This window comes from Apteryx rowi, unplaced genomic scaffold (assembly GCF_003343035.1).
Source record: "Apteryx rowi isolate R43461 unplaced genomic scaffold, aptRow1 scaffold_296, whole genome shotgun sequence".
Classification (NCBI taxonomy): Eukaryota; Metazoa; Chordata; class Aves; order Apterygiformes; family Apterygidae; genus Apteryx; species Apteryx rowi.
The window spans coordinates 1,008,634-1,023,148 of NW_020449374.1; the positions used below are offsets into that span (position 1 = coordinate 1,008,634).

Sequence of the window (14,515 nt, forward strand, 5' to 3'; positions counted from 1 at the left end):
AAATGGGATTAATCTCTGTATTCAATATCCCTGGTTCTTCAGATACATTCATGACAGTTTGTTTTTCTCATTTTGTACATGACAGAATTTTACTCTTGCACACACAATGCCACAGGTGACAAGTTACTCATAAAGCTGGTTGCCCTATTTTCAGACTTCTTTCACATAGCAGTCACTACTAAACATGGATTTCCTGCAAGATCCCTCCTGGTAAGTACACGGTATAAAGTGTCATGTCCTACCAGGGAGGCATTAGCCCACCATGTCTCTTYCTTACTGATACTTGCTAAACCAATTTTTATCACTTTTCCATTCTACTCTGGTAAGCTAATTGGCTTTACGCTACACTGTCAAATCCTATCCCTGTAACAATAGTGAAAATGCTCTACGGCTCTAACTTCATCTTAATCTACTAATTCTATAACATATTCATGGAATTCAAGTAAATTGGCATGGCATGAGTCTTCTGTCAGGCACCTATAACTTCTTCTATCTTTTGTATCACACTTACTTTTATTTTCTTTTTCAGTTCTCTCCATAGAAAAGAGCAACTTAACACATGTGTAGATTCAGAATCTCTCTCTATTCAACTAGTTATACCTCTGCCCTCTGACTTTAATGCTATAATTTCTTCCAGCAAAGTCTTTCCCATTTTGTTTCTCATTTTCTGAAAAATCCTAAGATACAAGATATCTGATTCTGGGCCCAGCACTCTGTCAAATTCCCTCTCTGTGATGGCTCACTGTTATACCCTCTTGTCATTCCATTTCACCTCAGCCACCTTCTTTTCCCATCTGTCCCCAAAATTTCAGCGTCTCTCTGGGATGCTAAAGCCTGCTTCTTACAGTGAAATTGAGACCACGTTTACACCCCATAGGAAATAAATCTCATTTATGTCTGCTTTTTTACATTGTCTCACYGCCTATTTTTTTGGTACTTTTGTATATATATAAAGATTTTCTTGTGTTTATCTCCACTTTTCTTTACATTTTTATGTCACTTAAAGTACGGCAGTATTTATTTTAAGATAGAAGTGTATTTGGTCTTGGTCTGCATCCTTTTCCAGCACTTTCTTTCCTGACAGTTTCAACATCTAGTTTGACACAATCTAGTCCTTAATTACATAGTCTAGTCTACTACATTTGTGATAATGCAGACAATTTCTTATGCATGAAATTTATTTTTCTACTTGAGAAATGTCACAGCCTGATTCTACAGGATTTTTTCAATATTTGCTTTCCTCTTCACATTTGATTTTGTTTTGTTTCTATTTCTAAGTCAAAAGCAATCATAATATCCATATCCAGATTATATCTGTTCTTTTCATTTCTCCATACTTTCCACAAAAATGCAAACTTCACAAATTACTGCCAGAATAATTTCATTATATTTAGCAATAGTTCACCACGCAATTTCATTTAACTGCACATATTTTCCTTTGTAAAATTTAAATCATATTTTGCTTTCTTATAAAGACTTCATCACAGTTTTAAAGTCTAAAAGCAACATTATTCTGATTTTATTTCTTATAACGTTGCCAAAGATAATGTTGAAATATATAGCAGAACCAGGCAGAGAACCCAGCCTTGTTCCCTGACCATAAAATAATTTTTCTATTTTACAGTGTTGCTGGACAATATTAATAAGATTCTTTAATGAACTACAGAGATATGTTACTTCAGAAGTAGATGAAACAATTGTTAGAGATGCGTGTACATACAGAAAATATGTAAACATTTATAGAACACTTATAGGTGATTCAAGGAGAAGAGAGATGTGTGCATATCTTCAGATRGTATTTCAGTCAATTTATCACCTTGCTTTATATCTGTTTTTGCCAATTTATATTGCCTGAAGACRAGGCTCCAGAATTACTAAAAGCCAAACATAAGTGGTTTAGAGTCATCCCGACATGTTCGCAAGCCTTTCCTTGTGCCAACCCCAGCACTTGTGCAAGCCAACTGAGGCGACTGGCACCTGCTAATTTTTCTCATCTGCTTATTTTTAGCCAGATTCCACTCACAACGTATCAGTGTTAAGCCTGGTGGAAAGGCAGCAATGGTGGTGCTTCTGGTGTTACTGCAGGTAAAACCAGTGATGGGAACGCCCCTTAAGTTAGCAGGCTGCACTTGAGAAAACCTCAAGTGACCACAGGGCGCGAGTCTGAGAAACCACTGCTTTAAATTGCATGTTTTACTGTTTACCAAGATGCACACCGCTCTAATGTTACACGTTGCTTGCTTCTGGCAGCAAACTTTCCATGTAGTGACAGATTAAAGACTTCTAATCATCCCTAGTGAATTTAATAATTATTAGATTGTAAGACATTCTCCTGTAATCCCCCCAGTTTTCCTCTCAATGCATGCTTTCCAGTCAGACTGTAAGAACTCAGCTTTGTTTTGTCTATTTTCATATTAGCTCATTTCAAAAAGGCAAAAATAACTGCTTTCACTTGTGCAATCCAGGGCATATTAAAAAAAAATCTGCAAATGAAAATTTCACTTACTTTGTGCTATTATCTACAACTCACATGTCAACAGAACTTTGAGGTTAAAAACACTATCCCACTTCCCCAGTGCAATTTCATTACTTCAGTATTACTAGATTAATAAAGACACAATAGGAGATTTACTTTGAGTTTTTAGCACCTTAAACCAAGTATTAGGCATGCAAATCAAGAAAGTAAGTGTCGAAACATGGTTTGAATGAACTACTCAGAACACCCGTTTCAGAGAAACATGATTAAGGGTTCATCTTAGACTGATTAACCTTAGAAAACAAAAACACCACAGTCAAACACAGACACGCTGCTCACTCAGACTTCCCTGAAACTGTATTAGTCCACGCTGTAATTTACATTCCCTCTAATCAAAGATTGAAAACATACTAAAATTAATTTATTCCTAGTATCACGTCTTTATCTTCAATACAGACAGAACAAAGTTTAACTTGGCCACAATTTTCATAACATTGTCATCATCCTTATTAAATTATTACAAATCATTTTATAATTTTAAATAGAATGACGTGCTTGTGCATAGGGACATTACCCAAATAAAGTCAGACCAAAAAGCAATCAGATGGTATATGCTGTTTCAGCAGCTGACAAACTAGTCCTGGTGAAGAAATTCAGTCTGAAACAACGGGCTTTACCAATCTTCCCTTTAAGAAATTGCTCTGCCAGTTATAATGTGCTGGAAAATTAATATCTATCCCCTTGTGCCCCCAGATTAATTATGGAATATTTTACCTAGTAAATTTCTGTATTTCAATAGCAGTCACTAAAAAAAMCCCTAAAAATTAGATTTCTAATAATTACAATTTTATTTAGAAAATCAGAAAGTATGCAAACCCCAGAAAAGGCAAAAAATAACATTTTATGAAACAAGGTAATTAATAAATTGCAGAAGAGGTATAAGTAAATAAATAATTCCATCACAGTCAGTCCTCACTGAGCCAACTAGTTTAAGAAAAACATACCATACTCTGTCTTTATAAAATATCTTTGCTCCATAGAAGCAAAACAACCTCCCTAAATAAATGACCTACCACTTCACAGGAAGCATAGCTGAATCCAGGTGTTTCTTGTTTACATTACAGTGAAGTCTACCAAACACACCTTTAAAGCTAATGATTAAAAAAAAAAAAAACTATCCTGATCTGAGTAGTCAAAGCACAGCCATTTGATGTTAGCATAAAAGGTAATTATGCTAATTTAAAAGGCATCTAATTAAGTTTTAAAAGCTAAAGATGATAGCACATACTATCCACAGGTTTATAAAATGATGAACATCATTTAAAAGCTGAATGAAACTAGCTGRAATGACAGTATTCATTGAAAATAAATGGAAAGGCTTTTTCTTCTAGCATTCCCAAAATACTTCCTTTCTGCCACAAAGTTATGCACAAATCAATTCCCATCATCTCCATGGATACTACAACTGCCAGATGATAAATAGGACAGTGAATCACTGACAGAATCGAGCCATCGCAAGTTACTAGAACGTAGGTGACTGTCAAAAAAAATTAATAGGGTCTGCAGCTTTTGCGATGTTCCTAGAGCAACAGACCTACCTCGGCAGATGGTCCCATTCCCCACATATCCGGGTTTGCAGGTGCAGCTATGTCCCCTGACAGTGTTAGTACATATTGCATTCTCATCACAGTTATGCTGTCCGCTGCCACATTCATCATGCTCTACAAGATAAAAAAAGACATGAGAAAGAGTGAGCTTTTCGGTTTGATGATCTGACATTTGAAAACTAAGTTGAAAAACAGGTTGCTACAATGGCTGAACACAGGGAGTTTGGTGTAGGAGTCAACCATGGGTCTGCTTCAATTCCAAGACTCAATGTGCATGGTGGCAGTAGATTATTCAGGTTCGAAACCAGGAAAAAAAAATTGGGGAGGAGGCAAAGTACAGCTACAATAAAAAGCCCATGAAGAAGAGTATCACAGAGGAAAATCTACTATGAAGACTAACCTTCGCATCATTGTCCATCATCAACAGTAATAAGCATAAATACAAGGTAAGTAAACACAAGAGAGGGAAACCTAAAAGCATACCCTTTAAAGAAAACAGTTCAGTTGTTACAGCCATTTGCTTAAATGCATGCTGAATTGAATCTTTCCCTAATAACTATAACAACATTTTATATTTTTAGAGCACCATTCATACCACAGGACCCCAAAGAGTCTTCTAGACAAATGGGCCATATTTTGCTTTCATCCAGTAACTCTAACTACTGCCATGGAGCCAAATTTGATGCAGCTCCTGCACTTTATTCTCCTGCTACATTTTGTTGTAGTAAAGCATCAGTTAAAAGGTGGTGAGCCACCTGACTGAAGTTTTTCCCTTCTTCCTGCAATTACCAGCAGCTTCCCTTATGCAGTAGGGTTGCAAAAAGAAAACCTGCATGTTTTAAAAAACACTACCTTTGTACTGGTGTATTTGTAGCTTTACTCAATGGAATCAAGAGGATGCAGTGAAATTTCTTTGAACCATCTGATGGGTCTTGACAACAGATGTAATCAAAAATCAGAATCTGGAATCCTACTCAATAGCGTTTGTCTTCACTTACACAACTACAATCATCAGGTTAGTGTTCATATACTTGGAGGTTAAAGTTCCCCTCCTGGAACTAAGGATAGACTTAAAAATTCTAGTGAATAAGGGGTATACAAAGGACTAAATTTAGCCTTCTAAAGACAACAGAGAGAGGTGTTGTGAGCAACTCATTTTTACATGCCCTGAATTAACCCCTTCGGAACAGGGTTGACAACTCCCTTCGCTGACAACAGGATGAGAGAGAAAAGGGCTTCCCCAGGCTAAAATTAGCCTTCACTTTTCYATAGTATATAACAAGAGCCAATTTCAAGACAACTCAAGACACATGTAGACTTGAGTAGTGTATTTCACAGAACCCTCCAGACCAAATATTTCCTAGAACAGCTTTGATAACTATTTGCAAAATATGTATCAGACATATGTTTTCTATTTTTCAATGAATTTTTCTATTTTCTRTTTTTCAATTTTTAGCTTTGACAGCTAAATGATATGGATTGCCATCATTTTCTTTTAAAGAGCAAAGCCTACATCACTCGCTTTTCACTTTTAGCAGGAAATTTTCACACACATGCACACGCTCAAATGTGCCTGTCTTCAGCTGATAAATTCAGACTTACATTTATACTTGTTAGTTTATGCTGGTCCCTAGCTCTGCTTAGTAATTCACTTAGCTCCTCTCCAATTTTCCGATTCCCTAGATATTCTGAATGTTAGGTTTCTTCAAGGCCTGCCTGCTCTCTCCCTCATCTTTTAAGAAACTGCACCACAACCTGATTCTTGCCTACTCCTGTCTCATGGTGCTCCGACTGCTGAGTTGCACTCAAAACATTTTTGAGCTACTTCCCAGGAAGCACGTAATGGACTGCTGAACTTAAATGATACTTTCTTTTAAAACAAATACCTTCCCCATAATCTCTCCCTCCTGTTACTACATTTATTAGTTACTGCCATTAGCTTTCATGCATGTGCATTCAAATTACGAGTGTGCCTCTGTTAGGCTCACACACACACAAGAGCATTCCTACTCAAAGAATTGCCAAAATCAGTTCATTATCTTTTCATCACTTCAAGTATACAAAAAACATTTTCCAAAGGTACTATTTGTGTTTTGCCCTAAAACACAGGACATTATACTCTGCTATGTTTTTCTGAGACTTTGACAACATAAATTACTGATTTACCACTCCTGCAGAAGCACAGATGCTGGCAGTACTGAAAGATTTAACATAGACACAGCCACACTTAATACACAGCCATACTTAATACAGAGGTCAATTTTTCTAAGCAGATTTAATCTGAAGCATTAGCAACAGTTCTGCCCATGGGAACCTGCCCTTCATGAGAGATCCTGATGCTGCTATCCCAAGGAGGACTAAGGGAATCTCATCTGTATGAGGAATCCCAAGATTTCTTAGCAGCTGCATGGCTGCAATGATGGGAATTTTGAAAGGAATTTTCCCTGGTGTAGACATGTCTATAGATGATGTTGCTACAGTTCTAATAAGAATGAGAAAGCATCAATTTTCTGTCAGGCTACAAAAATCTTTCATTCCAAATGGAAAAAATCCTTAAGGCTCTGTCAGTAGTGAGTTCTCTTGGATTTCCGTCTCCCTCACAAGGTATCATCTGTTGGACCACTTGGTGGTCATGATATTGGGAAGAGGGGGTGGAAGGTGGGCGTGTGTTTTGTTTAAACTCAAAGGAGATTATGACTAATTTGCAGAGAGCATCACTTTCTTAAACAGATCACTTTCCAAAATCTCTGCACTGAACAGGCAGAACCTGGTTTTGCTTTAATGTTATGGTTAATACTATCTAACCAGAGAGCAACCAAAGACTGGCAGGGAAAGACACTGAGAGCCAAGAAAAGGAGTCACAAACAGCATCATTCTAAAGCACCAGAGGGGAGAACTGAGACAAAATGTTGAAGTCGTATTTTGTTTTGACAATTTCACTTTTAGCTGAAAGTGAGTACAGGAAAGGTGATTCTAAAAGTCAAAAACAAAAGTCAGATTTATTTATTTGTTTACATCTGCCATGGAAGCCAGCTCAGGAATAAGACTGTCATGATTAAGTTTGTCTGAATGTATCCATCTCTGTGTGACTTTAATTCATTACATAACAGAGACAGAAGGAGATTCTAATCACAGACAAAAACAATTGGCAGCTTACCGAGATGGACAATACTGTAGGATGCAACTCCCTGAACCAACATTCATTCCCTTATTCCTCATTGATATCCATTTTCAGAAACAGGTACAATTTTAGAAGAGCAGTTACAATTGCAACACCACTCTTTCCTCACAGACAAGTTAGTTTATTTATGCAATTGCTGGAGATTATTTTCAAGATTAGTATTTCTTTCATCCAGGAATTCTGGTTATTGCCACCTATGTTCCATGCTTTGTTTTGGGGAAAACCCAGAGAAATCATCAGTTCTTCTGTTTTTGTTTCCCTCTATAAAATGAGAATACTGCAAGAACATTCTGTAACATTTTTAGTATTTGGCACTGTTCTGAAATCCTCAGATTTTAAGATTTTACCTAAAATTAAAGAATATCCAACTTTGTTGTATAAAATGAAGAATCTAATATTGACTGCTGATTTACCTTCTACTTAATTTTTCTTTTTTTTCAAGCAGAGATGATGTGTGAAAGCCCATTTCATCTCTGAAAGTTCAGATCAGCGTCCTTGCTTCCTAGCCACCAAGTTACAACCAAACCCAGCAAACAACACATTTAAACCTAATATTTTTTGTCTCAGTAAAAGCCTTCCAGAATTTCCAAAAGCTCTCATGAACTTTTCCAAAATCCTCAAGAATATCATGTTACATATGGAGCTTCCTGAGTTCAGGTATGAACCAAGACAGCTTGTAAAGCAATGACTACAAAGTTCATTCTTTTCTCAACCTTTATCCAGGGATGGCCATCTGCCTCTAGAAGCACTGAAAAGATGACTGGTAAGAAATTGGTCTTTTAAAAAACAAACAAACAAAAACCTCTGTGGTCTTTGTTTTCAAACCATGATTCTGTTGAACCATGATACGTATCAACTGTGGGTGCACCCTAGGCATACGCTAAGCAAGGCTTCAGTTTTGAAGAACTAAGGCCTTTAAAACAAAATCTCTGTAGAAAGCTTCCATTTGAAAAAGCTGTCACCGGAAAGTCAGCCCTGGTTAGCCACTTGCCTCAGGCAACTGAAATTGCATGAACTCGAACAAAAATCCACTCTGATAGTGCTGTGAACCTGGGGACACAGATGTTTCTACATGGTTAGAGCTACATGATGATGTGCACTGTGGTTAAGGATAAATATTAAAGTTCTCTCTGCTTTGTTTACAGGCAACCTAACAAAAACAGTTTACCTTGCTGATTAGAATACTCACGGCTATCTGACAGGATGCGTTTCAATGTTACATGACCTTACAGAGATAACAATCACATAAAAAGAAAAGTTAATTCACCAGCAAATAGTTTCAAATAGGTGGTTAGTTGTGTATTGTATCATAGGAAGCAGCAATGCATCCTACAAATTGCAGAAAACCACTTTATACTAAAAAAAGGCTGGTCACACTGACATCAGGGCATGCTCAGTATCTCTTTCTCCTAAAATTCCAGAGAAGAAACTAGTTACAGCCCAATGGAAAAAAAGAGACCATATTTCCTGTTAAAGTCCCAGTAACACAAAATGAGTAGGAAACTGCTGGACTAAGCACAATTACCAGACTACGACAGAGACAGCTAGGGCTGCAATGCACCTGCCTGTACTGATGCACGTGCTCGAGACAGACTGACCCCGACTAAGCAAACAGCACAGCACATCCAACATCGGCAATATCCAGCAGCCAACATCTATTGTGCACACATGTAAAACACAACAGTTGTGTAATACAGAGACCAGACACAACCAACCTTTGCATCTGTCACGAGAGCATTCACTATTAAAAGTCGAGCTGCTACTAATAGCTGTATTAGCTGCCTCTTCAGCAACAGCAGAATAATTGATCATGATGTATTTCATCTGTGAACCTACTTGCTTCAATTTTAAACAGACCTTTAGCTTTCTTCAAAACAGAGGTAACTATTTCTGCTAATGAAGTTAAAGCATCTGCAGGGGACAGCAACTTGTGCTTCTGCACACTTCGAACGGGTATGCGTTCCAGCTGCTCCATCCTTAACACACAACCTCCTGACTGCAGCTCACTTCAGTGAGAAGTATGAAAATGATATATACAAATCCAAAATTCAGCAACTTTAAGGCACCCATATTTCTGTCACATTTTCCCTATCCCCATTTTTATATTCTCACTGAGGAAACACATAACTACTTTTTTGTGGCACATGAGAAATACCCTCTGTTCTGGGCTAAAATGAGCTGGAAGCCCACATTAGGAAAAGTGTAAGTGGGTTCTGTACAAAGATTTTATCTGCCTGAAGTAGTGCACTGTGTATTAAGTCATTCACACTGTATTGCAGAAGTGTAATACAAACAACCACATAAAAATAATTTGGAGCAACACATGCAAAGTAAAAAGAATTTGTCATGTATTTATAAATACAGATTAAGGAACATCCATATTTCTCCTCTTCTTTTGTATGTTCATGAAATACAGTGTTTGTAAAAGGTTCTAGACAGTTCTGAAAATTAGCATCAGGAGAAACGTCAGTACTAAAAAAAATGGCATATTTCAATATTCTTAAAGTTGTAGGTAATATAGATATCTACATTTTTAATGAAGAAATATTTTCAATACATACTTTCTCTATCCATGATACTGAAGAAAGATAGCCTGTGCTTATATTTTATGTGCTTATTATTTTAAGCGCGTTCTTCAGAGGCATTACAGAATTTCTAGGGCGTTTCAGCTCTCCTTTGCTGAAGTAGACAACGCTAGTAGATTTAATGGATTTGTGTGGAGTCTAAAGGTGACAATCTACTTTGCTTTAGCTTTCTCTAACTCTTTTGTTGTATTATGTTTGGACAAAACCCAAATATTTGGGTTGTGAGGATTACACTTTGTCTAAAACATATAAATAGGAAATTAAAACCTCAGATTGAAAGCATATAGCAAGCAACACAATAAAGCTAAGAACCATTTGGTCAGGATTCATAACAAATTGTAACATCAGGTTAGCTTTCCCTTGAACAATTCAATAGTCTGTAATGGATTTCAGGTTTATAATATCAAAAAGGTACATTTGATACAGTATTTATTTTTCAGCATGAGTGTTGACTTTTTTTCTTTTTTTTTAAATATGGACTTTCTTCTTCTAGAAAGCACAGACCCTGGAATGTAATTACTGGAGACATATCCCATTGAATGGTCCTTTACCATAGCTGCTCTCACCTCTCATTGCCAAGAAAAGGTCTCAATTTAAACTTGCTCACAAAAAGGAAAAGGTTTTCCTATTTTAAGGATTTCATCAGTTCTCCAAACATCACTGAAAAGCAATCTTAGTTATTCTTTAAGTGGTTGAGATGACTACCTACTTTGGGGGTACATAACTGCAAATACAGCTAACATTTCTATACACCTTCATGGTACATATTACAAGAGATTTACGTGACTAGAGATATAACTCACATATAGAATAGGAAGGTCATCAGATGCTACCACTGTTTATTAATACAGAAGCCATTTGTATAGAATAAATACACTAATGTWAAATTAATTCATTAATTAATTAGCTATCTGACAACTCTTAAGCAACAGCCTTTGGAAACTTAGAAAGGAGAAACTCTTCTCTCCAAATACTTTTAAAATTCCTTTTAATAAGGAAAAAGCAATAACTTGTTGGATGGTATTAGGCTTCAAATGTCTCTTTAATAATTAAGGCTTTAAAAGTCTATTTTGAAAGACAAAAAAATTGAATTTAGGAAGAATTGTGGACTTAGTGGAATCTGGATTTCAGCTCCTAACAAGTTCTGTTGAAACACAAGGGATAGCTTTGAAAYGGACTATTAAAAGGAAGCATTATTCTGAACACACATTAAGAACTTCCTCCCACAAAACCAGGACAATTAGAAACATGATGCGTATATCAAACAAGGTATATGCAAGAAAAATGCATTGCAAAGATGTTAAGCTGGTGAAAGAAAGACAATAGCTAATTGTGAATCCCAACAACCCTGAAAATGTGCGTTTTCCCCTACTCATGAAAATTACAGAAACAAACTGAAATTTATCCATGCCYGTTATGAACTTCAACTATCCAAGCTCACCCTGCCCATTTCTACAAGGAAACAGGACAAAGGAACAGGACACAGAATAGAAAAGCCCCACTTGTTTCTGCAATATAACAATATGCTCTGACTTTATACTTATGAGCAGTTAAACATATAAAGCAATGGGAGAAATACCAGATCTACAGATTTTAGTACAAAACTGAAATGCTATTGTAATGTAATGTAATGTATAATGCGTAAGACAACGAACAGCTTCTGGTGTTAAACACCAAATTATTTAGACCACATTCTAAAAGAGTAGACATATGCTACTCTTGAGAATGAGGAAGAAATAGCAGGATTTAATTTGAGTATAAAATTCTGAATGTGCATGTATTTGCTTAACTGAAGAAAACCTCTTGAATGTTTCCTTTTGAGTAAGAAACTAAAATATTGCCTTTGGTCTCCTGGAACCTAGTTAGATTTTGCTCACATTTGCCTATCTATAACTGAGTTTAGAAAAGAAACAACTGATGTAATCCTTGTTTATTCCTTTTATTCTGTTTTGTTTTAATGTATTGTAATAAACTAGTCTGCGTAGACCTAGAATTGTCTAGAAACCCATGTGATGAAATAATTAGATTCGTGTTCCTAAACTGGCATTCAGAGGGAGAAAATCACTGAGACTGGTCTGACAATTTCCTGTTCCTCTACAACTTTAATTATTAGTTGGTTTAGTTTAGTTTTTCACTCCACAGTGAAATCTTCTTTGTAGTCACCTGCTAGAAGAATGTAAACAAAAGCAGTGTAATCTTAATCATGTGCTCAATTTTAAGATACCTAATGTGATCCAGAAAGCTCTAGAAGAAAATGGACTAAAACTAGTCACTCAGGCCAGTGTGCAAATATGGGGAATGATGACACCTATGCACCAGTATGGTCTGAAAGTTCAGCACCTGACCTAGTGGCTGGGTCTTTACAACCCATGCCTAATCCACGGAGAAKCCCAGCCTTCCTTATTTCCCCTTGGCAAGGGGCAGAAAGCAGAGACACATACGAAGGTCTATCTTCTGCTTCCAGTACACGGAGACCTCACTGTTTCTTGCCAAAAAACAGACCTTACTAAAAGCACCTACCAGTAAGAATCCCACAAGCTGCACGATTATAGTGCATATGCAGACAGAGATAGAAAGAGCCCTGGATGACAAAATGTATATTATATAAGAGGGGAAGACTTAAATTTTCCCAGAAACATTTGTAGTACACAAAACATCTCATAAGCCAATTGCAGCTTGCTTTTTTTCCTTTTACCCTTACCTTAATTTAACCTATAAAAACCTAAGCTGTAAAGTGTACTGAGTTGAAACTATTTTTTTTTTAAAGAGCTGAGGAAGAAGCATTTGCTATTAAATTTCAGTGATCTGCCCTTTTTAGTGTTCAGGTCAGTTCATACCTTTAGTTTTTGTCTTCACACAGCACTGTTTAACTCCATTTTTATATTTCAAGCACCATACAATCACAAATACAGAATCCAAATAAAAAATTTAAATCTTATCAGGGTTATGTAAATTGCCCATTTTTTCCTTTTCGTATCATACTCTCAATTATGTGAATAAGCCCAATGCATAAATGTGGAACTTGGGTTATGCTTGAAAGCAATAAAACATCAGATACTCACACATTTAGATTTTCATTTGTATCAACACAAGACCTTTTGCTGCCAGCTATTTACATTATTAGCATCCTGAAGAGCATGTGTACTASCATGCACATGGTGTATGCAATCCTACTGTTTGAAGGAGTTCCAGCCTATCAAGTCTCCTCTTGTACTGAAGCTACCCATGTCTCCCCCCACTTTTTGGGCTGGACAGATCAGAAGCGCACACAGTATTCAAGACGTCAGCATAATCATATTTTTCATTTGGTTCTCAGTGCCTTTCCCAAAGGATCTCACATTCTGCTCGTCTCCGACCACAGCTGAACAGTGAGCTGMCATTTTTCAAAAAACTATCTGCAGTAATTCCAAGATGTCTTCCCTGAATGGTAACGGCTGATTTAGAGTGTTTGTATATATACCTATCTTTTTTTTTTTCCTCAAGGGAAAGGTACTTTATCTCTGATTCTCTGTTCTGCCTCACTACTTTATAAAGAACTACTAATAGCATCTATTTGAATTTCCATGAGATAAGTTCACTGAGCAGTGCTGAGGAAATTTTAAATTGTTGCAATAAAAATGTTTACTTTTGGCCAAATCAAGATGCATAATAGGTAGTCTTGCAGAGGGAAACACTGCATTTTGTTTTCTGCAAGTGTAGGAAGAGGAGCAGAAAAGAGTAAGCAGATCTCTTGCTAGCATAATATAAAATATTTGCACATATATGTTAAGTGCCTATACAACAAATGTTAGGAAGTGGGAAGAAAGACATTTGTTTTTATTGTTTTCTGAACACAATACTAAAAGAAAACAAGAAGGCAAAAGAAAAAGAGGAAAATCAGAAAGAAGAGACATCTGAAAAACAAGGTTTAAAGCTAAGACACATCAGAGCATTTTAAGAAGCTTTAAGAAGTTAAAGATTGCATTGAGCAAACAGACTGGGAACTAGGTCAAACATTTGAAAATTCAGGAGTCACTGGAAGTGTACCATTATTTTCTCTGCACTTTGTACTTTATATCCCTCCTCTTTTAAAGTGTTTGAGCTGCATAGATGTGTCAGGTTAGTAAGGAATATGCAAATCATTTTATTAATACAAAAAAACAGCTACTAGATCTTTCATGTGAAGAGTCACACAAGGGTTTTTTTTTTTTTTTTTTTTACACTGAATTGCCATGTCATACATATCAATACAGGAAATACTGAAAGTATTGACATACATGAAAATTCCAGAATGCACCTTTAACAAACATGCAGTCTTATAATAAAACGGAAATCCAGATGATGTATTCTTCTTTTAAACTGCATGCTTAGCTGCAGTTTTGTGGAGTTCTTTCCGAAAGTCCTATTATTCATGTTTGGATGCATTGCTGTCTTGTTTCCTAATGCTGAAAAGTGTTCTTAAGAAAAAAATTGTTTGAAAACAATATGCACAAGGACAGTCTCTGTGACTGTACTACAGGATAAATCCATTGCAGTCCAAACTTTTCATCACAACATACTTCTCACAAAGCAAAAATACATGAGGAAACTGGGTCATTACAGATGTACATTTTTAACCTTAAAACTTGCCACCAAATTTTGGGTGCAAGTGTGGGTACATGCTGTCAAGTTCAATTCAGACCAGTTC

General features: G+C 36.4%; 1 protein-coding gene across 1 annotated transcript in view; it reads right to left on the reverse strand.

Annotated features, from left to right (window-relative positions):
• NELL1 (neural EGFL like 1) overlaps positions 1–14,515 on the reverse strand; it is a 246,135-nt gene that overhangs the window by 108,697 nt on the left and 122,923 nt on the right. Inside the window, exon 12 of the mRNA XM_026069412.1 lies at positions 4,075–4,197. Within this exon, the coding sequence (XP_025925197.1) occupies positions 4,075–4,197 (123 nt within the window). The remainder of the gene's footprint in view (positions 1–4,074; positions 4,198–14,515) is intronic.